The 27,194-nt window shown below is 32.0% G+C and overlaps 2 protein-coding genes across 2 annotated transcripts; one reads left to right on the forward strand and one right to left on the reverse strand.

Annotated features, from left to right (window-relative positions):
• The first annotated feature begins 124 nt into the window (after positions 1 to 124).
• On the forward strand, positions 125 to 25,400 carry LOC130448661 (dystrophin). Its single transcript, XM_056786121.1, has 11 exons — positions 125 to 307; positions 544 to 804; positions 865 to 1,209; positions 1,264 to 1,424; positions 1,476 to 1,665; positions 1,722 to 1,920; positions 3,594 to 3,707; positions 11,649 to 12,373; positions 12,446 to 12,837; positions 19,294 to 19,590; positions 19,653 to 25,400. Exons 2-11 carry the CDS (start codon positions 553 to 555, stop codon positions 19,858 to 19,860), a joined length of 2,883 nt encoding a protein of 960 aa, XP_056642099.1. The 5' UTR covers positions 125 to 307; positions 544 to 552; the 3' UTR covers positions 19,861 to 25,400.
• Positions 25,315 to 27,029, reverse strand: LOC130448662 (proteasome subunit alpha type-4). The gene is made up of 7 exons (XM_056786122.1): positions 26,876 to 27,029; positions 26,700 to 26,742; positions 26,480 to 26,642; positions 26,262 to 26,428; positions 26,074 to 26,204; positions 25,896 to 26,019; positions 25,315 to 25,639 (listed from the first exon to the last, which is right to left on the reverse strand). Exons 1-7 carry the CDS (start codon positions 26,876 to 26,878, stop codon positions 25,488 to 25,490), a joined length of 783 nt encoding a protein of 260 aa, XP_056642100.1. The 5' UTR covers positions 26,879 to 27,029; the 3' UTR covers positions 25,315 to 25,487.
• Positions 27,030 to 27,194: the final 165 nt, after the last annotated feature.

Below are 27,194 nucleotides of genomic sequence, written 5' to 3' on the forward strand. Positions count from 1 at the left end.
GTGGAATACTAGAATAATTAGTCTTGAAGTTAACAGAAACTAACGAGGCAAACGTGGCAACGTTGCGTTAATTTATTTTTATATACAAACAATTTCTGTCATTAATTGAGGTTAACAGTTTAAATTAAAGCTTCCCTATCAATTAACATTTTCCAGTAATAAATCATGACAGAAAAGTTCATCTATTCGATATTCTCTCCATCTTGTTATACCAAAAAACAAACCAGGTGCGCGGTCATCAACCTGCATTGATCGGTGATAAAGACCTGAAGAAGACTTCCGTGGTGTGGTCTGTCACCCTTAAAAGGTACTCAATATACATAACTATGGAACTTTATATAACAAGTAGGATTATATATGAGGTAATTGATGATTAGAGAACAGAAAATGATGTTGAATAAGGTAAAAAAAGGTTAAATTATTTCTTTTATTATATACGTATGTATATTGTCATAAAAGTTAGAAATACCCCGTATTACATATAACAAGACGATTTTTTAATCTAGTAAGTACTAATACATAAAAATATATGTATATAATAAGAAACCAGTGATGCATAAGAAGGAAGAGAACTTTGATCAGAAAAAATTAGATTTGGAAGTATGGCTGCAGAAGATGGAATCGAGATTAGCTGGCATGGCTCCGGTAGGGCATACTGCAGACGTGCTGGAGGTGCAGCTGAGAGAACAGAAGAGTTTACATGCCGAATTACACCAGTTCAAGTCACAAATCGAGTCTTTCCAGCAATTAACGCAGAAACTAATCACTGCCCATCAACATGAAGATACCAGTAGATATAAGAAGGTACATGGAATGAATATATGGTGTGTGAAAGTGCGATTTAATGGTGTTTTTGAATAACAGGCGGCCGAATACATCAACCAACACTACCTCCGTTTAGACGCTTGCATTGTCAACCGTGGTAAACTGCTCCATTCCGCCCTGAGCTCCCTCCAAAATCTAGACAGATCTCTAGATAAATTCTTAGCGTGGCTCAGCGAGGCGGAAAGCGTAGTGGAGACTTTGGAAGGGGATAATGAATCGAGGCGAGCAGCTCATCAACTTAAAGAACTCCAATCGGATATCGATAGACAAGCACCAACACATCACGCGCTTAGAAATTCCAGTTTGGCGCTATTAGGGTCGTTAGCTGCCGAAGATGCTCTGATGCTGCAGCTGAGAGGTGACGAGATGGAGAGGCGATGGCAGGTACGATCGTTTAATGAGAAATTAGTCAGTTATGATTTATGAGTTCATTTATAGGCTCTTCGTACGAGAACTTCCGATTTACGTAATCGCTTGGAACACAACGCTGATTATTGGAACGCGTTGCTTCTATCTTTGCGGGAACTTACCGAGTGGGTTATCAGGAAAGATACGGAACTCGGTTTGGCGGCTAGACAAGACGATCATAGAGCTTTCAGGTGATCGATATATATTTTTTTAAATACCGTGTTTAATTTTTTTTTCTTTAGGCAACAATTAGAAGATAAACGACCTCTGGTAGAAAGCAGTTTACGCAGCGCTAGACAGTTCGTAGCGGGGGATCCTTCAGGAGAACTGGCTAGGAATTTGAGGAGGGAATTAGTGAAATTGTCCGATAAATGGAACGGTTTAATCGATAAAAGCGATCAATTGGCTAAAAGATTCGAACAAAACTCAATTGTAAGTAAAATCGTTAGTGTCGATATAATTTTTTTTATATTGTTTTCTTATCGCAGAAACTCAAACAGTTGACGATGAATTTGGAGGAATCTTGTTCGGCGGTTTCTCGTTTGGAAAGGGCTACATTGAGTTGGAGCGGTCCTCGTAGCGCTGCGGAGGCTCGGGAGCTTTTGTCCGGTCTCCGTACGCTGGAACAGCAAGTTCCTTCGTTGCAAAGGACTTTGGAGGAAGCTAGGATTCAAGCTGCTAGTATTGGTATGTACATTTCATTATTATTAATATTATTCGGTTTCCGAAGGTTTTAAATGGAAAATTGAAAATATTCGTAGTTCCAATAGGTGATTAACATTTTTTTTTTTGTACATTAAAAATGAAATTTAACCTCTTGATTTTGTGGTAATAATCATAATATATTTAGCGGAGGCTTAAAAATAGATCTAGTACCATTACTTCACCCACTTTTCATTGGAATTGCATTAATTTATATTATTATGCTTTTTATGAAATTCTTTATTTACGAGGGTGCTTTGGAAATATGATTATTTTACAAAACTTATGTAATTCTTTGAAGGACGTTTTTAGGTTAGAAATTGTTTCATAGTATCGATATTTGTCATAAATAATTCCTTGTTTTAACATTTAACAGACACATTATTATGCACCTAGAGCCGTTTTTAGATTTAAATTTGTTTCATAGTACAGTTATTTGTCTATAAAAACTTCGTAGTATACGAGGGCGCTTTGGAAATATGTATTTTGTAGGTTATTCTACAAAATACATTTAATACTTTGATTGAGGTTAAGTAGTGCCGTTTTTAGCTTAGAATTTGTTTCCTAGTACCGTCATTTCACGTTAAATAATCCATTAATTACGAGGGCACTTTGGAAATATGTATTTTTTAGGTTATTTTACAAAACTTATGTAATTCTTTGAAGGACGTTTTTAGGTTAGAAGTTGTTTCATAGTATCGATATTTGTCATAAATAATTCCTTGTTTAACATTTAACAGACACATTATTATTCACCTAGAGCCATTTTTAGATTTAAATTTGTTTCATAGTACAGTTATTTGTCTATAAAAACTTCGTAGTATACGAGGGCACTTTGGAAATATGTGTTTTGTAGGTTATTCTACAAAATACATTTAATACTTTGATTGAGGTTAAGTAGTGCCGTTTTTAGCTTAGAATTTGTTTCCTAGCACCGTCATTTCACCTTAAATAATCCATTAATTACGAGGGCACTTTGGAAATATGTATTTTATAGGTTATACTGCTTCATATGAATCAAAAGACATTTTATTATTTACATAGTGTCATTTTGAGGCTAGAATTTGATTCCTAGTACTGTCATTTGTCCATAAAAACGTCATTGTGTTTACGAGGGCGCTTTGGAAATATCTATATTATAGGTTATTATTTAAAAGACATTTAATTTCTTAAATGAAGTTGATTAGTGCCGTTTTTAGGTTAGAATTTGTTTCCTAGTACCGTCATTTCACCTTAAATAATCCATTAATTACGAGGGTACTTTGGAAATATGTATTTTATAGGTTATTCTACAAAAGACATTTATTTCTTTAAATGGGATTGAGTAGTGCCGTTTTTTGTTTATAAATTGTTTCCTGGTACACTCATTTCACTTTAAAATCTTCATTGTCTACGAGGGTGCTTCGAAAATATGTATATTCTAGGTTATTCTGCATCAATAGACATTTTATTATTCGCGTAGTGTCATTTATAGGTTAGAATTTGTTTCCTGGTGCTGTCATTTGTCTTTAAAAATGTCATAAATTCATTGCGTACGAGGGTGTGTTGTAAATATGTGTTTTAAATACGAGTGGAGTACGAAAAATAACTAATTTGTGTTTTCGTCCTAAAAAAAAATGGTGCAATTGCGAATTAGGATATTTTTGATGGCGTTTCAGGTAACACCTTACCGAATAATTTAGCCGCGCAATTGGAGGATTGCACCGCAAGGTGTAGAGCTCTACAAGCGGCCATTAGAGAAAGAAGGGACCAACTTACCGGCAGTACTCAAGGTAGAGTTCGATCTAATTGGAATATTTTCGATTTCCATTAAGTTCATTGACCTCTTTAACGGATTTTTATTATTTACGAATTGTTGTTATCTAAATTGAAGCGACGGGTCGGTCGATGACATCGACGGCGATGTTTTCGAATCCTTCTGTATAATGATAACGAAGGCGGTACGCGGCCGGATACGAATTAGAAATTTATTCGTCCGATTTCTATTCGAACGTGAAGTTTGACCTCGAAGAATAAGCGTGGGTGTCCGAAAAAAAAAAAATTGTATTCGCCTAAGAGATAATCGGCTATAAGTAATCAAAGCGCCGTTGCCGGATCGTTTTTTTTTTATCGCTTGAACTTATTCACAATTTTCTTTTATTGATGTTTGATGTCCGATACGGGGGGTGATGCGAAAATATGTCGAAAACGTTTTGTTCGAAATTGTCGAATGCGAGGCTGCCGCTTCGACAGTTTTTTGTTGTAATTTGGGGTAAAAATTCTTATTAATCGAAAAATGTTCGGCGCGGCGTTGCCGTTAGCCAATTTTTTTCGTGATTTAATTGAAAAAATAATGAAAAACTCACGATTATGAAAAAAATGAATGCGAGGTTGCCATTTAACACTTCTTTTTCATTATTTAGCAAAGAAGAATAAAGATTTGTCCAATTTGAATATGTGGGGTTGTCATTCAACATTTTTTTGTTATTATTTAGAAAAAAACCAATGAAAATGGAATTTGACGGTTTTTCGTCATTATTCAGTGAAAAAGGAACAAAAATCGCACCATTTTTAAGGAAAAATCAATGCAACGTTGCCAATTAACATTTTTTCATGTTATTTTGGAAAAATGGGAGCAAAAAATAACCAATTTTGGGAAAAATCAATGCAAAACAGGCACTTGACGGTTTTTCGTCATTATTCAGTGAAAAAGGAACAAAAATCGCACCATTTTTAAGGAAAAATCAATGCAACGTTGCCATTTAATATTTTTTTCATGTTATTTTGGAAAAATGGGAGCTGAAAATGAACAATTTTGGGAAAATTCAATGCAAAACAGGCACTTGACGGTTTTTCGTCGTTATTCAGTGAAAAGGGAACAAAAATCGCACTATTTTTAAGGAAAAATCAATGCAACGTTGCCATTTAATATTTTTTTCGTGTTATTTTGGAAAAATGGGAGCTGAAAATGAACAATTTTGGGAAAATTCAATGCAAAACAGGCACTTGACGGTTTTTCGTCGTTATTCAGTGAAAAAGGAACAAAAATCGCACTATTTTTAAGGAAAAATCAATGCAACGTTGCCAATTAACATTTTTTCATGTTATTTTGGAAAAATGGGAGCAAAAAATAACCAATTTTGGGAAAAATCAATGCAAAACAGGCACTTGACGGTTTTTCGTCATTATTCAGTGAAAAAGGAACAAAAATCGCACCATTTTTAAGGAAAAATCAATGCAACGTTGCCATTTAATATTTTTTTCATGTTATTTTGGAAAAATGGGAGCTGAAAATGAACAATTTTGGGAAAATTCAATGCAAAACAGGCACTTGACGGTTTTTCGTCGTTATTCAGTGAAAAGGGAACAAAAATCGCACTATTTTTAAGGAAAAATCAATGCAACGTTGCCATTTAATATTTTTTTCGTGTTATTTTGGAAAAATGGGAGCTGAAAATGAACAATTTTGGGAAAATTCAATGCAAAACAGGCACTTGACGGTTTTTCGTCGTTATTCAGTGAAAAAGGAACAAAAATCGCACTATTTTTAAGGAAAAATCAATGCAACGTTGCCAATTAACATTTTTTCATGTTATTTTGGAAAAATGGGAGCAAAAAATAACCAATTTTGGGAAAAATCAATGCAAAACAGGCACTTGACGGTTTTTCGTCATTATTCAGTGAAAAAGGAACAAAAATCGCACCATTTTTAAGGAAAAATCAATGCAACGTTGCCAATTAACATTTTTTCATGTTATTTTGGAAAAATGGGAGCTGAAAATAAACAATTTTGGGAAAATTCAATGCAAAACAGGCACTTGACGGTTTTTCGTCGTTATTCAGTGAAAAGGGAACAAAAATCGCACCATTTTTAAGGAAAAATCAATGCAACGTTGCCAATTAACATTTTTTCATGTTATTTTGGAAAAATGGGAGCTGAAAATGAACAATTTTGGGAAAATTCAATGCAAAACAGGCACTTGACGGTTTTTCGTCGTTATTCAGTGAAAAAGGAACAAAAATCGCACTATTTTTAAGGAAAAATCAATGCAACGTTGCCATTTAAAATTTTTTTAATGTTATTTTGGAAAAATGGGAGCTGAAAATGAACAATTTTGGGAAAATTCAATGCAAAACAGGCACTTGACGGTTTTTCGTCGTTATTCAGTGAAAAAGGAACAAAAATCGCACTATTTTTAAGGAAAAATCAATGCAACGTTGCCATTTAATATTTTTTTCGTGTTATTTTGGAAAAATGGGAGCTGAAAATAAACAATTTTGGGAAAATTCAATGCAAAACAGGCACTTGACGGTTTTTCGTCGTTATTCAGTGAAAAAGGAACAAAAATCGCACTATTTTTAAGGAAAAATCAATGCAACGTTGCCATTTAATATTTTTTTCATGTTATTTTGGAAAAATGGGAGCTGAAAATGAACAATTTTGGGAAAATTCAATGCAAAACAGGCACTTGACGGTTTTTCGTCGTTATTCAGTGAAAAAGGAACAAAAATCGCACTATTTTTAAGGAAAAATTAATGCAACGTTGCCATTTAATATTTTTTTCATGTTATTTTGGAAAAATGGGAGCTGAAAATGAACAATTTTGGGAAAATTCAATGCAAAACAGGCACTTGACGGTTTTTCGTCGTTATTCAGTGAAAAAGGAACAAAAATCGCACTATTTTTAAGGAAAAATCAATGCAACGTTGCCATTTAATATTTTTTTCGTGTTATTTTGGAAAAATGGGAGCTGAAAATAAACAATTTTGGGAAAATTCAATGCAAAACAGGCACTTGACGGTTTTTCGTCGTTATTCAGTGAAAAAGGAACAAAAATCGCACTATTTTTAAGGAAAAATCAATGCAACGTTGCCATTTAATATTTTTTTCGTGTTATTTTGGAAAAATGGGAGCTGAAAATAAACAATTTTGGGAAAATTCAATGCAAAACAGGCACTTGACGGTTTTTCGTCGTTATTCAGTGAAAAGGGAACAAAAATCGCACCATTTTCAAGGAAAAATCAATGCAACGTTGCCATTTAACGTTTTTTTATTATTATAATGAAAAAAAGAGCAAAAACTGCCCCATTTTGGGAAAAATCGATGTAAGAGAAGCATTTAACGAGTTTGTGACTAAAAAAAATCAATGCGCCGTTGCCGTTTAACACTTTATCTAATAACTGAGGATAAAACCAATAAAATCGGGTCACCGTGAAAAAGTTAATTCAAATTTCCACAAATCTTCTTCGGTATCAATGAATAAACGCGAGGTTTTCATTTTTTACACTTATTCACGAAAAAAAAATAATAATAAAAATAATACGTAATCATATTATTCAAGTCGAATAACAAAAATTAATTAATCAAACTATTTTTGTCACGAAAATTCTCAAAATAACAATAAAACAAAAACAAAACCCCATTTTCCGTTAATATCAAATCAATCAGATAAATTTGGCAACGTGTGTCGATACATCGTCGCCGGCTGTCGCCATAGCTACGTATTCAAAAATAAATACGGCATAATATCCAACGAATGGCACGTGTTGCAGTCTATTTGTTTTTCATAATTCGATATTCTAATGAAAAAGAAGAAGAACGAAGACTCGACGATGCGAAGGCATTCGAGATTTTTTTCGTTTCAATTATTTTCGTTAGAATTCGTTTGACCCGGTTTCGAATGTGACACCGATAATTCCATTCGAGTTGCGCTTTAGTCTGTCGGCGGATTTATTTGGTGGATGAGATGAAATGTCTGCGTAAATAAATTTGATTGTTCGTTTAAAACGATAAACGGGAAAATTGCGATGAATGGAAAATCAGGTAATCGATTTATTTTCCTTAGGTTAATTCGATTATTAAAAAAAATTAATCGAAATGTCGAATTCTATTCCATATGAAATGTCAACATCTCTCGAGTTGGAATAACAAAGCGGGGTTGTCGAGTTGTGGTTTTTTTACAATCGTTTAAGGAAAACTGTGACGATTAAATGATCGATGAAAATATCTGCGATGTACAAGGTTTATGTAAAAATATGTTAAAAACGATTATTTTTTTTTTGGTAATGTTTACGTTATAGTTTTAAGTTATCAAAGCGAGGTTGCCGGCTTTTTTTTTAAAAAAGCATTAAATTTTTTACGTTTTTTATAGTTTTAAGTAATGAAAGCGTAGTTGCCGGTTCCTCCTTTTTTATTATCGTCTAAGGAAAAGTTAACAAAAATAACGATTTTAATCGTATTTTGACAAAAGTAGTTCGCTGTTGCCAGATCGTTCTTTTTATAATTATTTAGGGTAAAATATGGGAAACTTTTAACTGACGAAAATATTTGTGGTATACGAGGTTTATGTGAAAATATGTCGATTTATTTGAAAGATTTTTTTTGGTTTTTTATCTACAAGTACAATTTTTTTTGTTTTCTTCAGTTTTAAGTTATCAACGCGAGGTTGCCGGTTCGTATTTTTTATTGATACGATGGGGAAAACAAAAATTTCTCTATTATGCAAAAAGATTTTATTCGGTTACGTGCTAGAGCAACGCTCTGTTGTCAGATAGTTTTTATACACAATTTTTCAAGGAAAACTGCAAAAAAGTGTTGATAATATATGAGGTTTAGGTAAAAATATGTCGAAAGATGCCATTCCCCGAATAATTTTCTTTATTTTTCGAATTTCTTAATTTGTTACGTCGTTTCTAGGTTCAGGAAATTAGAGCGATGTTGCCGGTTCTCATTTTTTTATTAGAATTTCGGGAAAAATAGATCGAAAACTCACAATATTGTACAAAAATCGTTTTTTCTAAACAATTCTTTAGGAAAAAACTGCAAAAAAGTGTTTTTCGACGAAAATATAAATAGTATACGAGGTTTATGTGAAAATATGTCGAAAAATGTCATTTCCCGAATAATTTTATTTATTTTTCGAATTTCGTAATTTGTTACGTCGTTTCTAGGTTTAGGAAATTAATGCGACGTTGCCGGTTCTCATTTTTTTATTAGAATTTCGGGAAAAATAGATCGAAAACTCACAATATTGTACAAAAATCGTTTTTTCTAAACAATTCTTTAGGAAAAAACTGCAAAAAACTGTTTTTCGACGAAAATATAAATAGTATACGAGGTTTATGTGAAAATATGTCGAAAAATACCATTCCCCGAATAATTTTCTTTATTTTTCGAATTTCTTAATTTGTTACGTCGTTTCTAGGTTCAGGAAATTAGAGCGATGTTGCCGGTTCTCATTTTTTTATTAGAATTTCGGGAAAAATAGATCGAAAACTCACAATATTGTACAAAAATCGTTTTTTCTAAACAATTCTTTAGGAAAAAACCGCAAAAAACTGTTTTTCGACGAAAATATAAATAGTATACGAGGTTTATGTGAAAATATGTCGAAAAATACCATTCCCCGAATAATTTTCTTTATTTTTCGAATTTCTTAATTTGTTACGTCGTTTCTAGGTTCAGGAAATTAGAGCGATGTTGCCGGTTCTCATTTTTTTATTAGAATTTCGGGAAAAATAGATCGAAAACTCACAATATTGTACAAAAATCGTTTTTTCTAAACAATTCTTTAGGAAAAAACTGCAAAAAAGTGTTTTTCGACGAAAATATAAATAGTATACGAGGTTTATGTGAAAATATGTCGAAAAATGTCATTTCCCGAATAATTTTATTTATTTTTCGAATTTCGTAATTTGTTACGTCGTTTCTAGGTTTAGGAAATTAATGCGACGTTGCCGGTTCTCATTTTTTTATTAGAATTTCGGGAAAAATAGATCGAAAACTCACAATATTGTACAAAAATCGTTTTTTCTAAACAATTCTTTAGGAAAAAACTGCAAAAAACTGTTTTTCGACGAAAATATAAATAGTATACGAGGTTTATGTGAAAATATGTCGAAAAATACCATTCCCCGAATAATTTTCTTTATTTTTCGAATTTCGTAATTTGTTACGTCGTTTCTAGGTTCAGGAAATTAGAGCGATGTTGCCGGTTCTCATTTTTTTATTAGAATTTCGGGAAAAATAGATCGAAAACTCACAATATTGTACAAAAATCGTTTTTCCCAAACAATTATTTAGGAAAAAACTGCAAAAAACTGTTTTTCGACGAAAATATCAATGGTATACGAGGTTTATGTGAAAATATGTCGAAAAATGCCATTCCCCGAATAATTTTCTTTATTTTTCGAATTTTGGAATTTGTTACGTCGTTTCTAGGTTCAGGAAATTAGAGCGATGTTGCCGGTTCTCATTTTTTTATTAGAATTTCGGGAAAAATAGATCGAAAACTCACAATATTGTACAAAAATCGTTTTTTCTAAACAATTATTTAGGAAAAAACTGCAAAAAACTGTTCTTCGACGAAAATATAAATAGTATACGAGGTTTATGTGAAAATATGTCGAAAGATGCCATTCCCCGAATAATTTTCTTTATTTTTCGAATTTTGGAATTTGTTACGTCGTTTCTAGGTTCAGGAAATTAGAGCGATGTTGCCGGTTCTCATTTTTTTATTAGAATTTCGGGAAAAATAGATCAAAAACTCACAATATTGTACAAAAATCGTTTTTTCTAAACAATTATTTAGGAAAAAACTGCAAAAAACTGTTTTTCGACGAAAATATAAATAGTATACGAGGTTTATGTGAAAATATGTCGAAAGATGCCATTCCCCGAATAATTTTCTTTATTTTTCGAATTTTGGAATTTGTTACGTCGTTTCTAGGTTCAGGAAATTAGAGCGATGTTGCCGGTTCTCATTTTTTTATTAGAATTTCGGGAAAAATAGATCGAAAACTCACAATATTGTACAAAAATCGTTTTTTCTAAACAATTCTTTAGGAAAAAACTGCAAAAAACTGTTTTTCGACGAAAATATAAATAGTATACGAGGTTTATGTGAAAATATGTCGAAAGATGCCATTCCCCGAATAATTTTCTTTATTTTTCGAATTTTGGAATTTGTTACGTCGTTTCTAGGTTCAGGAAATTAGAGCGATGTTGCCGGTTCTCATTTTTTTATTAGAATTTCGGGAAAAATAGATCAAAAACTCACAATATTGTACAAAAATCGTTTTTTCTAAACAATTATTTAGGAAAAAACTGCAAAAAACTGTTTTTCGACGAAAATATAAATAGTATACGAGGTTTATGTGAAAATATGTCGAAAGATGCCATTCCCCGAATAATTTTCTTTATTTTTCGAATTTCTTAATTTGTTACGTCGTTTCTAGGTTCAGGAAATTAGAGCGATGTTGCCGGTTCTCATTTTTTTATTAGAATTTCGGGAAAAATAGATCGGAAACTCACAATATTGTACAAAAATCGTTTTTTCTAAACAATTCTTTAGGAAAAAACTGCAAAAAACTGTTTTTCGATGAAAATATCAATGGTATACGAGGTTTATGTGAAAATATGTCGAAAAATTGTTTATTTAAAATATTTTTCGTTTAAAAATCAACAATTACAGAAATCGTCATATTTTGACGAGTTGTTTGCTTTTAGCGAAGTTGGTGGTCGATTTTTTAGCCCAATTATTTCATAAAAACACAAAAAAAATCTCGTAATTATTTTTACCAGTTATCCACGTTGAAATTTACAAAAAAAAAAAATCAATTTCGCCCGACAATTTTCAAAGATTCAAAGTCGTTTCTAGACGAATAACCATTTAGACCTGATATCTCGTAATAAAACGTCCGAAATTCAATTTCATCGAATCTAATCGTCTCAGGCGAAATATCCCCGGGCCCTTCGAGCGTCCAACCGCCATGGGAACGCGCCACCACCCCGAACAAAGTCCCATATTACATAAACCATAGCACGGAAACCACCCATTGGGACCATCCGCACATGCTCGATTTAGCCGTTGGCCTTTTGCAACTGAACGAAGTCAGATTCAGCGCTTATCGTACGGCCTCGAAATTGCGCGCAATACAAAAAAAATTGCGTCTCGATCTCGTCACGATAAGCGCGGCATCCGAAGCGTTCGACCTGCACGGCCTGCGAGCGCAGAACGACAAAATTCTAGACGTCGCCGACATGGTTTTGGTGCTGAGGGCGATATTCGGCAACGTCGCGCCGGACGACGGCGTCCCCCAAATCGACGCGCCCCTGTCGGTGGACCTCGCCTTGAATTGGCTGCTGAACGTGTACGACAGCCAACGCACCGGCCAGATAAGGGTGCTGAGCTTCAAAGTGGGGCTCACTCTCTTGTCCAGAGGCCACCTGGAGGACAAATACCGATATTTGTTCCGACTGATAGCGGATCCGCAGCAGAAGGCCGACCAAAGGAAATTGGGACTGTTGCTGCACGATATCCTGCAGGTGCCGCGCCAGCTCGGCGAGGTCGCGGCCTTCGGCGGCTCCAACATCGAGCCGAGCGTCAGGAGCTGCTTGGGCGACAGGGAGGAGCTGGAGGCGGCGCATTTTTTGGCCTGGTTGAAACAAGAACCGCAGGTATTGGCGTCGCGTCGATGTACGGTTCACCCGAAACGCGCAAAGTTTTTTTTTTTTTGTTTTTTGTTGTAGTCTCTGGTGTGGTTGCCGGTGCTGCACCGATTGGCGGCGGCGGAGAGCGCCAAACACCAAGCGAAATGCAATTGTTGCAAACAATATCCGATAGTCGGACTGAGGTATCGGTGTTTGAAGTGTTTCAACTTCGATATGTGTCAGGGGTGTTTCTTTTCCGGTCGGCTGACTAAAGGGCACAAATTGAATCATCCGATGCACGAATATTGCGCGGCCACAACGTCCGTCGAAGACGTCAGAGATTTTACGAAAGCTTTGAAGAACAAATTTAAGAGCAAAAGGTATTTTGCTAAGCATCCGAGAGTGGGGTATCTGCCGGTTAGATCGGTTTTGGAGGGTGACGAATTGGAGAGTCCGGTCGCTTCGCCGCAACACAACGATATGCATTCCAGGTAAAAAATTTTGTTTTTTTATGAGCATTTAATACACGGGAACTGAAATAATCAACTTTGTAAATCGTTTTGACGCTTAAAATTGCGTCGAAAGTAAAAATTTTTGGGTTTTTTCGGATTTATAGGAAATTTGGCAACCGTGTGTTTAATTGGGATCTTAAAATCTAATGATTATCGATTAATTATGAGCATTTAATACACGGGAACTGAAATAATCAACTTTGTAAATCGTTTTGACGCTTAAAATTGAGTCGAAAGTGAAATTTTTTTGGTTTTTTCGGATTTATAGGAAATTTGGCAACCGTGTGTTTAATTGGGATGGTAAAATCAAACGATTATCGATTAATTATGAGCATTTAATACACGGGAACTGAAATAATCAACTTTGTAAATCGTTTTGATGCTTAAAATTGCGTCGAAAGTAAAAATTTTTGGGTTTTTTCGGATTTATAGGAAATTTGGCAACCGTGTGTTTAATTGGGATGGTAAAATCAAACGATTATCGATTAATTATGAGCATTTAATACACGGGAACTGAAATAATCAACTTTGTAAATCGTTTTGACGCTTAAAATTGCGTCGAAAGTGAAATTTTTTTGGTTTTTGAGTATTTATAGGAAATTTGGCAATCGCGCGTTTAATTGGGATCTTAAAATCTAATGATTATCGATTAATTATGAGCATTTAATACACGGGAACTGAAATAATCAACTTTGTAAATCGTTTTGACGCTTAAAATTGAGTCGAAAGTGAAATTTTTTTGGTTTTTTCGGATTTATAGGAAATTTGGCAATCGCGCGTTTAATTGAGATCTTAAAATCTAATGATTATCGATTAATTATGAGCATTTAATACACGGGAACTGAAATAATCAACTTTGTAAATCGTTTTGACGCTTAAAATTGCGTCGAAAGTGAAATTTTTTTGGTTTTTGAGTATTTATAGGAAATTTGGCAATCGCGCGTTTAATTGGGATCTTAAAATCTAATGATTATCGATTAATTATGAGCATTTAATACACGGGAACTGAAATAATCAACTTTGTAAATCGTTTTGACGCTTAAAATTGAGTCGAAAGTGAAATTTTTTTGGTTTTTTCGGATTTATAGGAAATTTGGCAATCGCGCGTTTAATTGAGATCTTAAAATCTAATGATTATCGATTAATTATGAGCATTTAATACACGGGAACTGAAATAATCAACTTTGTAAATCGTTTTGACGCTTAAAATTGAGTCGAAAGTGAAATTTTTTTGGTTTTTTCGGATTTATAGGAAATTTGGCAATCGCGCGTTTAATTGAGATCTTAAAATCTAATGATTATCGATTAATTATGAGCATTTAATACACGGGAACTGAAATAATCAACTTTGTAAATCGTTTTGACGCTTAAAATTGCGTCGAAAGTGAAATTTTTTTGGTTTTTGAGTATTTATAGGAAATTTGGCAATCGCGCGTTTAATTGGGATCTTAAAATCTAATGATTATCGATTAATTATGAGCATTTAATACACGGGAACTGAAATAATCAACGTTATTAATCGTTTTGACGCTTAAAATTGCATCGAAAGTGAATTTTTTTTGGTTTTTGAATATTTATAGGAAATTTGGCAATCGCGCGTTTAATTGAGATCTTAAAATCTAATGATTATCGATTAATTATGAGCATTTAATACACGGGAACTGAAATAATCAACTTTGTAAATCGTTTTGACGCTTAAAATTGAGTCGAAAGTGAAATTTTTTTGGTTTTTTCGGATTTATAGGAAATTTGGCAATCGCGCGTTTAATTGAGATCTTAAAATCTAATGATTATCGATTAATTATGAGCATTTAATACACGGGAACTGAAATAATCAACTTTGTAAATCGTTTTGACGCTTAAAATTGCGTCGAAAGTGAAATTTTTTTGGTTTTTGAGTATTTATAGGAAATTTGGCAATCGCGCGTTTAATTGGGATCTTAAAATCTAATGATTATCGATTAATTATGAGCATTTAATACACGGGAACTGAAATAATCAACGTTATTAATCGTTTTGACGCTTAAAATTGCATCGAAAGTGAATTTTTTTTGGTTTTTGAATATTTATAGGAAATTTGGCAATCGCGCGTTTAATTGAGATCTTAAAATCTAATGATTATCGATTAATTATGAGCATTTAATACACGGGAACTGAAATAATCAACTTTGTAAATCGTTTTGACGCTTAAAATTGAGTCGAAAGTGAAATTTTTTTGGTTTTTTCGGATTTATAGGAAATTTGGCAATCGCGCGTTTAATTGAGATCTTAAAATCTAATGATTATCGATTAATTATGAGCATTTAATACACGGGAACTGAAATAATCAACTTTGTAAATCGTTTTGACGCTTAAAATTGCGTCGAAAGTGAAATTTTTTTGGTTTTTGAGTATTTATAGGAAATTTGGCAATCGCGCGTTTAATTGGGATCTTAAAATCTAATGATTATCGATTAATTATGAGCATTTAATACACGGGAACTGAAATAATCAACGTTATTAATCGTTTTGACGCTTAAAATTACATCGAAAGTGAAATTTTTTTGGTTTTTGAATATTTATAGGAAATTTGGCAATCGCGCGTTTAATTGAGATCTTAAAATCTAATGATTATCGATTAATTATGAGCACTTAATACACGGGAACTGAAATAATCAACTTTGTAAATCGTTTTGATGCTTAAAATTGCGTCAAAAGTAAATTTTTTTGGTTTTTGAGTATTTATAGGAAATTTGGCAACCGTGTGTTTAATTGAGATCTTAAAATCTAATGATTATCGATTAATTATGAGCATTTAATACACGGGAACTGAAATAATCAACTTTGTAAATCGTTTTAAACGCTTAAAATTGCGTCGAAAGTGAAATTTTTTTAGTTTTTGAGTATTTATAGGAAATTTGACAATCGCGCGTTTAATTGGGATCGTAAAATCAAACGATTATCGATTAATTATGAGCATTTAATGCACGGGAACTGAAATAATCAACTTTGTAAATCGTTTTAAACGCTTAAAATTGCGTCGAAAGTGAAATTTTTTTAGTTTTTGAGTATTTATAGGAAATTTGGCAATCGCGCGTTTAATTGAGATCTTAAAATCTAATGATTATCGATTAATTTTGAGCATTTAATAGACGGGAACTGAAATAATCAACTTTGTAAATCGTTTTGACGCTTAAAATTGAGTCGAAAGTGAAATTTTTTTGGTTTTTTCGGATTTATAGGAAATTTGGCAATCGCGCGTTTAATTGGGTTCGTAAAATCAAACGATTATCGATTAATTATGAGCATTTAATACACGGGAACTGAAATAATCAACTTTGTAAATCGTTTTGACGCTTAAAATTGAGTCGAAAGTGAAATTTTTTTGGTTTTTTCGGATTTATAGGAAATTTGGCAATCGCGCGTTTAATTGGGATCGTAAAATCAAATGATTATCGATTAATTTTGAGCATTTAATAGACGGGAACTGAAATAATCAACTTTGTAAATCGTTTTGACGCTTAAAATTGAGTCGAAAGTGAAATTTTTTTGGTTTTTTCGGATTTATAGGAAATTTGGCAATCGCGCGTTTAATTGGGATCGTAAAATCAAACGATTATCGATTAATTATGAGCATTTAATACACGGGAACTGAAATAATCAACGTTATTAATCGTTTTGACGCTTAAAATTACATCGAAAGTGAAATTTTTTTGGTTTTTGAATATTTATAGGAAATTTGGCAATCGCGCGTTTAATTGAGATCTTAAAATCTAATGATTATCGATTAATTATGAGCACTTAATACACGGGAACTGAAATAATCAACTTTGTAAATCGTTTTGATGCTTAAAATTGCGTCAAAAGTAAATTTTTTTGGTTTTTGAGTATTTATAGGAAATTTGGCAACCGTGTGTTTAATTGAGATCTTAAAATCTAATGATTATCGATTAATTATGAGCATTTAATACACGGGAACTGAAATAATCAACTTTGTAAATCGTTTTAAACGCTTAAAATTGCGTCGAAAGTGAAATTTTTTTAGTTTTTGAGTATTTATAGGAAATTTGACAATCGCGCGTTTAATTGGGATCGTAAAATCAAACGATTATCGATTAATTATGAGCATTTAATGCACGGGAACTGAAATAATCAACTTTGTAAATCGTTTTAAACGCTTAAAATTGCGTCGAAAGTGAAATTTTTTTAGTTTTTGAGTATTTATAGGAAATTTGGCAATCGCGCGTTTAATTGAGATCTTAAAATCTAATGATTATCGATTAATTTTGAGCATTTAATAGACGGGAACTGAAATAATCAACTTTGTAAATCGTTTTGACGCTTAAAATTGAGTCGAAAGTGAAATTTTTTTGGTTTTTTCGGATTTATAGGAAATTTGGCAATCGCGCGTTTAATTGGGTTCGTAAAATCAAACGATTATCGATTAATTATGAGCATTTAATACACGGGAACTGAAATAATCCACTTTGTAAATCGTTTTGACGCTTAAAATTGAGTCGAAAGTGAAATTTTTTTGGTTTTTTTCGGATTTATAGGAAATTTGGCAATCGCGCGTTTAATTGGGATCGTAAAATCAAATGATTATCGATTAATTTTGAGCATTTAATAGACGGGAACTGAAATAATCAACTTTATAAATCGTTTTAACGCTTAAAATTGCGTCAAAAGTAAAAATTTTTTGTTTTTTTTTCTTATCCTACTCAAATTCTAAAACTAACCACGAAATTGGAGAGTAATATCTTTTTTGACATTGATATTTTCTTAATACACCCTGTATAATATGTGGCATATGTTTCGATTAATTGGAACACCAAATAATGACTTTTATTGACATTGATCATATTTTCGATACACCATGTATATGTTGATTGACCGGTTGTTGGCATTGACCTTGACCGGTCATTGACTCTGCTCCCCGTGAGAATATTTATATTCTCTCTAATGACATTTTCAACCGAATTATTCTTTAAAATTCAAAATATAAATCAAAATTTTGTTACCAATCAATATTAATCTAAAAAAACATAAACATTGTGTATATTTTCGTGAACATGACAACGTTGCCGCTTATGTACGTTGATATGTGTTAAAACCTTATTCTATTTAAGGTTTTTGTATTCATAGGAAACTTGGCAATGCCGCGTCAACTTCAATCTTAAAAATAAATTTTTTTACTAAACTATTTTTCTCAAGACTTTTTCTTGAAGAAAATTAAATTTTTCATTTTTATTTACAGTTTTAATTGAGGTTAGGTTTCATTAGTTATCGGAAAACTTCTTTATCAATGTCAATGCCTATTGCGATCGATGCTCTGTTGCCATATCGTACTTTTTAAACATATATCTAGGGAAAAATTGATAAAATTTTGATTTACGAAAAAATTTTTATACTAAACTATTTTTCACAAGTTTTTTTTTGAAATAAATTCAATTTTTCACTCTTATTTACATTTTTAATTGAGGTTAGGTTTCCATTATTAATATCCAAGCCTATAATAATAAACGCGCTGTTGCCATATCGTACTTTTTAAACATATATCTAGGGAAAAATTGATAAAATTTTGATTTATGAAAAAATTTTCATACTAAACTATTTTTCACAAGATTTTTTTTGAAAAAAATTCAATTTTTCACTTTTATTTATATTTTTAATTGAGGTTAGGTTTCCATTATTAATATCCAAGCCTATAATAATAAACGCGCTGTTGCCATATCGTACTTTTTAAACATATATCTAGGGAAAAATTGATAAAATTTTGATTTATGAAAAAATTTTTATACTAAACTATTTTTCACAAGATTTTTTTTGAAAAAAATTCAATTTTTCACTTTTATTTACATTTTTAATTGAGGTTAGGTTTCCATTATTAATATCCAAGCCTCTAATAATAAGCGCGCTGTTGCCATATCGTACTTTTTAAACATATATCTAGGGAAAAATTGATAAAATTTTGATTTATGAAAAAATTTTTATACTAAACTATTTTTCACAAGATTTTTTTTGAAAAAAATTCAATTTTTCACTTTTATTTACATTTTTAATTGAGGTTAGGTTTCCATTATTAATATCCAAGCCTATAATAATAAACGCGCTGTCGCCATATCGTTTTGACATTTATCCTAGAAAAAACCTAAAAAATTCGCTGTTGTCAAATAGTAATTTTTTCGATATTTATCAAAGAAAAATCCGAAAAAATTAAAAATTCCAATTAATAAGATTTATGTTAAATAAAAAACGGTGTCCTTTGAAATATTTTTCGCTTAGTCGAAAAAATTGCCACAAAAGTTACCTTTGAAATAAATTTATATAAAAAATTTAAAGCGACGTTGCCGCTTTGACGCGTTTTTCTTGATATTTAGGTAAAAAATTTATTTGACGAGGCGTTTTTGTCTGTTCTAACCTCACTTCTGTGTGGAAAATCCATCTGATTTCCAGGTTAGAAATATACGCTAGCCGTTTAGCGGAAGTGGAGCTCCGAGCCGCGTCGCCGGAAGACGAACACCGCCTAATAGCCGACTACTGTCACTCGCTAGATGGCGGTCCGGCCAGTCCCGGTCAACTGATGCTCGTTATAGACGAGGAACAACGAGCCGAACTCCAAGAAATGATCCGGGAATTGGAAGTGGAAAATCAAGCGCTTCTCCAAGAATACGATCAACTGCAACGCGGCAGCAACCCCGTACCGCAACCGCAACCCCAGCACGACGTTTTAGCCGAGGCGAGGCTGCTCAGGTAACGTAGACGAAGGTGCGCGCCGCGAGGATACGTTCTAGGATATTGTAAATCGATTTCAGACAGCACAAGGGACGATTGGAGGCGCGGATGCAGATACTGGAAGATCACAATAGACAATTGGAGGCGCAGTTGCAACGTTTGAGGCAACTTTTGGACGAACCGGGGCCTAATTCGACTTTGCAGACTCGTAGCGTTACGGCGTCGCAATTGAATCAAGATACTCCGGCTAGGATGAATCAACCGCCGCCGCCGACTGACCACCGTTGATGATATATGCGATTTTTAGGTTAGATCGACGATTTTTTTGACTGATTGTTGTCGAGTGTTTCGCCATTTTTGATTATTCGGGTAAAAATTAATTTTTTTTTATGATAATTTGCGTTTTCAAAAATATTTTTTTATGAAAATTTTTTTTTCCGATCTATTTTCTAGTATTTACGAATGTTAAATATTTAATTTTGTATTTCTAATCATTTTTTTTTTCTATAGGCAAAACGAGTTTCTAATTTAAATACTTCTTATATAATATGTTGAATTAGTATTTCTAACGACTAAAAAAAAATCTGGCAACAATGTGTTTCCATTATATTGTTGTGAGTATGACTAAGCTTTTGATAGTTCTGTTATAGTCCAGGACTAAAACGTTTAAAAATGGTAAGAAATGAAAAAAAAAACTAATAGTAGGGTGAAACTTATTGGAAAAGGAAGAGAATATAGCGAAAATGGAAGGGAAAATGATTTTTGGGTGATCTGTGGTTGAATAGTGGAAGGAGGAGGGTTTTTAAGGGTGAAAAAACGGTTTATCTCGTTTTGTGGTAAAACTAAGAGTCTAATGAAAAAAAGTTTAATAGAAAAGTTGTAGGTAATGAAGAGATCTACAACTTTTGTATTCACACTTTTTTCGTATAACCTCAAAATTTAAGTGAAAACTTCAAATAACCACATTTTTTTTTAAAAATTATTCTTTTTCACGAAATTTTATGAAAACTTACCTTTCTACGTACTTAATACTCCATAATTTTTTATTTCAAATGTTAAATATACAATTTTGTATTTCTAATAATTTTTTTTTTCTATTAGCAAAACGAGTTTCTAATTTAAATACTTCTTATTTGTTGAATTAGTATGATTTCTAACGACTAAAAAAAAAATCTGGCAACAATGTGTTTCGATTATATTGTTGTGAGTATGGCTAAACTTTCGTTAATTAGGTTATAGTCCAGGACTAAAACGTTTAAAAATGATAAAAAACGAAAAAAAAAAATAATGTGAAAATTATTGGCAAAGGAAGAGAATATAGCAAAAATGGAAGGGAAAATGATTTACGGGTGATCTGTGGTTGAATAGTGGAAGGGGGAGGGTTTTTAAGGGTGAAAAAACGGTTTATCTCGTTTTGTGGTAAAACTATGAGTCGTATGAAAAAAAGTTTAATAGAAAAGTTGTAGGTAATGAAGAGATCTACAACTTTTGTATTTACACTTATTTCATATAACCTCAAAATTTAAGTGAAAACTTCAAATAACCACATTTTTTTGGGAAAACTATTCTTTTTCACGAAATTTTATGAAAACTTACCTTTCTACGTACTTAATACTCCATAATTTTTTTATTTAAAATGTTGAATATTTAATTTTGTATTTCTAATCATTTTTTTCCAGAAGCAAAACGAATTTCTAATATAAACACTTCTTATATAATATATTGAATTAGTATTTCTAACGACTAAAAAAAAAATCTGGCAACAATGTGTTTCGATTGTATTGTTGTGAGTATGACTAAGCTTTCGTTAGTTCTGTTATAGTCCAGGACTAAAACGTTTAAAAATGATAAAAAACGAAAAAAAAATAATAATAAAGTGAAACTTATTGGGAAAGGAAGAGAATGTAGCAAAAATGGAAGGGAAAATGATTTACGGGTGATCTGTGGTTGAATAGTGGAAGGAGGAGGGTTTTTAAGGGTGAAAAAACGGTTTATCTCGTTTTGTGGTAAAACTAAGAGTCGAATGAAAAAAAGTTTAATAGAAAAGTTGTAGGTAATGAAAATATCTACAACTTTTGTATCTACACTTTTTTCATATAACCTCAAAATTTAAGTGAAAACTTCAAATAACCACATTTTTTTGGGAAAACTATTCTTTTTCACGAAATTTTATGAAAACTTACCTTTCTACGTACTTAATACTCCATAATTTTTTTATTTAAAATGTTGAATATTTAATTTTGTATTTCTAATCATTTTTTTCCAGAAGCAAAACGAATTTCTAATATAAACACTTCTTATATAATATATTGAATTAGTATTTCTAACGACTAAAAAAAAAATCTGGCAACAATGTGTTTCGATTGTATTGTTGTGAGTATGACTAAGCTTTCGTTAGTTCTGTTATAGTCCAGGACTAAAACGTTTAAAAATGGTAAAAAACGAAAAAAAAATAATAGTAAAGTGAAACTTATTGGGAAAGGAAGAGAATGTAGCAAAAATGGAAGGGAAAATGATTTACGGGTGATCTGTGGTTGAATAGTGGAAGGGAGCGGGTTTTTAAGGGTGAAAAAACGGTTTATCTCGTTTTGTGGTAAAACTAAGAGTCGAATGAAAAAAAGTTTAATAGAAAAGTTGTAGGTAATGAAAATATCTACAACTTTTGTATCTACACTTTTTTCATATAACCTCAAAATTTAAGTGAAAACTTCAAATAACCACATTTTTTTGGAAAAACTATTCTTTTTCACGAAATTTTATGAAAACTTACCTTTCTACGTACTTAATACTCCATAATTTTTTTATTTAAAATGTTGAATATTTAATTTTGTATTTCTAATCATTTTTTTCCAGAAGCAAAACGAATTTCTAATATAAACACTTCTTATATAATATATTGAATTAGTATTTCTAACGACTAAAAAAAAAATCTGGCAACAATGTGTTTCGATTGTATTGTTGTGAGTATGACTAAGCTTTCGTTAGTTCTGTTATAGTCCAGGACTAAAACGTTTAAAAATGGTAAAAAACGAAAAAAAAATAATAGTAAAGTGAAACTTATTGGGAAAGGAAGAGAATGTAGCAAAAATGGAAGGGAAAATGATTTACGGGTGATCTGTGGTTGAATAGTGGAAGGGAGCGGGTTTTTAAGGGTGAAAAAACGGTTTATCTCGTTTTGTGGTAAAACTAAGAGTCGAATGAAAAAAAGTTTAATAGAAAAGTTGTAGGTAATGAAAATATCTACAACTTTTGTATCTACACTTTTTTCATATAACCTCAAAATTTAAGTGAAAACTTCAAATAACCACATTTTTTTGGAAAAACTATTCTTTTTCACGAAATTTTATGAAAACTTACCTTTCTACGTACTTAATACTCCATAATTTTTTTATTTAAAATGTTGAATATTTAATTTTGTATTTCTAATCATTTTTTTCCAGAAGCAAAACGAATTTCTAATATAAATACTTCTTATATAATATGTTGAATTGTATGATTTCTAACGACTAAAAAAAAATCTGGCAACAATGTGTTTCGATTATATTGTTGTGAGTATGACTAAGCTTTCGTTAGTTATGTTATAGTCCAGGACTAAAACGTTTAAAAATGATAAAAAACGAAAAAAAAATAATAATAAAGTGAAACTTATTGGGAAAGGAAGAGAATGTAGCAAAAATGGAAGGGAAAATGATTTACGGGTGATCTGTGGTTGAATAGTGGAAGGGGGCGGGTTTTTAAGGGTGAAAAAACGGTTTATCTCGTTTTGTGGTAAAACTATGAGTCGTATGAAAAAAAGTTTAATAGAAAAGTTGTAGGTAATGAAGAGATCTACAACTTTTGTATTTACACTTTTTTCATATAACCTCAAAATTTAAGTGAAAACTTCAAAAAACCATATTTATTTTTTTACGAAATTTTGTAAAAACTTAACTTTTTATGTCCCAAATACACATACAATATGTAATATCTCATGGTTTTTCCTATACTTTAGCTATAAAAGTATATTTTCAACTATTATGTCCAAAAATCCAGATATTTGAAAAACAAAAAATTTATTATCCACAACATTTTTCCTAGGACTTGAAAATATCAATTTTTATGCCCAAAAATATAAAAGGAATTAACAAAAAAAACTTTATTAGGGTTGATTAAACAAGGAATGTTAAGCGAGTCACACACGCTACGGTTAACCGTAAATCCGGCACTACACGATGCGTCCAACGTACGGCGAAACATTACAAGGAAAACTGGATGCAGTTTTACCCGTTTTAAGCATTGATTGACATGCGCACTACGACCACACGACGCAATCGCATCGTGCGGTACCGGCTTAACGTGTACGACAACCATTAGTTATTAGAAATCGATTAAATGGCGCCTCCCGTGTTAAATTAAATTGTTGTAAATAAAATTTCTCGACAATCAAGTCAAAAAGTAGATCAGTCGCTTAGTTTACATCCTTCCAACGAATCCGGAATTCCATTTAGATTTATAAGTATAACGCCAATCGTTTATTTTGCACAAAATATACAAAATTACAAGGCTGATGATCCCAAAGTATTCAACTCCCTTTATTCTATCACGTCGATGCATTATTTTTCGTACAAACCCGTATATGTGATAATTTAAACGCAGAACGTACGTTCAGGATAAATTATTAAAACGAGGGTCGTACCAAAAGTGAGGCTTCCAAACTAACACCACCTACCCACCGTTCCGTAAACTTTTAGTACAACCCCCGTAAGTGAATAAGTGAATCGCATGTATAAATTAATTTTTGACAGTATTTTATCGCTTTGGGGGTGAGTAAAAAAATCCTGAACATATTTTTTGCTAATAAAATAATAAATCGAAGCCGCAAGATACTATAACCGATGTCTAATTATTGTAAGGTAGAAAATTAACACTCGGGCTGTCAATTTTTGTCATTAAGACGTTTTTTTGAACACACTATTTTTTTTTAGTACACTAACACTCACAGTTACACTGTACGAATGTGATTCAGGGTGTCTAGCGGTATTGGGGATACTCGCTATTCACAGTTTATCCATTAATCTCACTCCGTGTATAAAATCCTGGAGTTCCATAATATCAACCCCTTTAGATTGTTCCAATAGTTAGTTTTTCCCTTCTTTTTCCATCAAAGTCTCTATTATCCTGCTCTATATTCCTACAAAGGGTTTCTCCTTCACTTTGTCTCCAGTATGTCCCAAAGGGTGACTTTTTGTTTGTCCAAACTTTAATGGTGTTTGATTCTTCGTCATTAGACTCCTATTCCACTTCTGTCTGGTGTTTTGGAGTCCTTCGGATACCATTTAATGGCGTTTTTAGCATGGTGTTTCAATTCCAGCTTAGTTATCCTGAGAAAGGTATCGGGAGATCCCTTTCTGAACTTTCTCTGATAGGTTTTCACCACCACGCTTTCCAATAATATACGGAGAAGTGGTGGATACTTCTAGTGCATATTTTCTCTCGGTCCTGGTTGTGCATTTGTAAATCAGTCTTAGTTTCTTCGAGAATCGATTCTTATGGTGTTTGACTTCCCCATAAGTTCCAGGATTGGGACGTGAAGTTGTGTTTGGTCTCTAAAAACGTTAATTTGATTATTAAAACGAGTATCATCGGGGTAATTGTGAGTTTTGGTGTGAATATCACAAACAGTTCAGTAAACTCCAATTTAAATAAGATGCTTGTAAGATAATTGTAACCATATCATTATACACATCATATTTGTTACGTTTAGTAGATAGTAAAACCTTAGATATTTATTTTGTTAATATTGTTGAGCGGATTATATTAGCAGGCGTATTAATAAAAATTTCCATCGGTTTGTTGTATTTTTTTCACCCTTATTTCCTTCGAATTTTTATTTAAAAAAAAAATACATTTAATCTTAAAATATGAAATGAAAAAATTCAAGCTGTAGTTGTTTTTTGTTGTTCTTTTTTCAAAGCTTCGGCTGCTGCTTCGGATTTCTCGTATTCTGAGATAAGTTCTTCTACTTCTTTACTATTCAGTATATTTATCATGGTTTTATCGTTTTTACGAGTTAACGTCGCCATTTCAACTAAAAAAAATGGTTGTTTAATAATAGTTTATCACATTGGTAATTGGCATTTGAAAAAAGATCATTCGACTATAATAATATCCACAAGGAATCCTGGTTGTCACCTAATGGTACAGCAAAGGATCAAAATTGAACATATCCTGATGGAAATGCAACATATAATAATGGTAATAGGTGTACGAAGGTACACACACACAAGAATTAAACGAAGTTGAGGACTATTTAAACCTGTAGAGTACGAATTTTTATAAATTACCTTTTTCAGAAGTAAGTTTAGCCATATCTAAGGTTTTTGCTAAAACTTTGATAGCTAAAGTTTTCGCATCGGCTAAAGTCACTTGACCTTCCTTATATTCCTGTTTCAAACTGGATACAGCAGCCTGAAAAACAAAAGTTTCACCACCAACTCAAAAAATCCCCCAAACACCACTTACGGAACTATTATTTCCTATGCAAGTTGCTTTCCAACCCGAATAATTACCACTGGGATCAGATTGATACAGTTGATAACCGTAATGTTTATCCCAACCCATATACAAAATAGATACCCCAAATGGGCGTTTTCCTGCAATAGAATTAAAAATATACATCTTAATATTTTAAAATATCAAAAACTAATTACCTCCATATTGTGTATAAGCTTGTTTAACATCACAAAGCCACGATACTAACTGTTCGCAAGGAATTGATTCCCCATATTGATACAAGTATCTTTGACCGATTAAACGTAATTCGTTAGTGAGAACGTTCGCATCTGAGGTTATTCCAGCAACACTACATACCATATCACTAAAAAAAACATCATTAAATTGAAATAAATTAAAAAAAGGAATGACTCACTCATTGAGTTTGTAAATTTTTTCTGATATAAACACTTCATCTAATAGTTTATTGGTGTTACGTCTTTCTGCAGCTAGTAATATCCCATCGTTTGCTAGAATACCTAAACAGGTACCGGCATGAGATATCGCTTCCATAGCATATTCAACTTGATATAATCTTCCTGTAAGGGAAAAACTCTTATTATAACTATGAGATAGTGATATTTAATTGTTATTACCTTCAGGAGAAAATATAGTTGTTCTAGTATCATATCTACGCGCCTAAAATATCAATTTAATTAAATTTCGAAAATATTTTTAATGACACAGCAACAAATCTACAAACTAACCTCAAAATTTGTATAAAAAACTTAATAATACTTTCAATTTATATGAAATATTATCAATTACTTACCATTATGAAAACAGGTATTCAAAATTAGCTAAAATAACAATTATTGAGTGAATTAATTTAAACGAAAACTTCAGTTTTGTAATTTTTACTTTATAAATGTAATGACATTGACAATTGACGGGAAAAACAAAGCTTGATTCAAAGTTTAAAATCTAATTTGTCGCTAGTACAGTTTTAGCCAATTGAAAATTTAAGCTAGAGATGGACAGTTCAAGATAGAATTATATATCTGATAAATTTAGTAATAATACAGAATAAAATTATGAAATGGGTATACCAAAAAATGATTTTTATTTAATTTCTGGAAAACTAATTAAAT

This window comes from Diorhabda sublineata, chromosome 9 (assembly GCF_026230105.1).
Source record: "Diorhabda sublineata isolate icDioSubl1.1 chromosome 9, icDioSubl1.1, whole genome shotgun sequence".
NCBI classification, from domain to species: domain Eukaryota; kingdom Metazoa; phylum Arthropoda; class Insecta; order Coleoptera; family Chrysomelidae; genus Diorhabda; species Diorhabda sublineata.

What these genes read in the sequence shown, in the direction of transcription:
- LOC130448662 (XM_056786122.1), bottom strand. An exon ending in AACTATATTTTCTCCTGAAG is followed by an intron (nt 26,643 to 26,699) that starts GTAATAACAATT and finishes TTTCCCTTACAG; the next exon opens with GAAGATTATATCAAGTTGAA. An exon ending in AGCTTATACACAATATGGAG is followed by an intron (nt 26,205 to 26,261) that starts GTAATTAGTTTT and finishes ATTCTATTGCAG; the next exon opens with GAAAACGCCCATTTGGGGTA.
- LOC130448661 (XM_056786121.1), top strand. Translation starts at nt 553, where the DNA reads ATGCATAAGAAGGAAGAGAACTTTGATCAGAAAAAATTAGATTTGGAA. An exon ending in AGATGGAGAGGCGATGGCAG is followed by an intron (nt 1,210 to 1,263) that starts GTACGATCGTTT and finishes GTTCATTTATAG; the next exon opens with GCTCTTCGTACGAGAACTTC. An exon ending in GGTTGAAACAAGAACCGCAG is followed by an intron (nt 12,374 to 12,445) that starts GTATTGGCGTCG and finishes TTTTTGTTGTAG; the next exon opens with TCTCTGGTGTGGTTGCCGGT.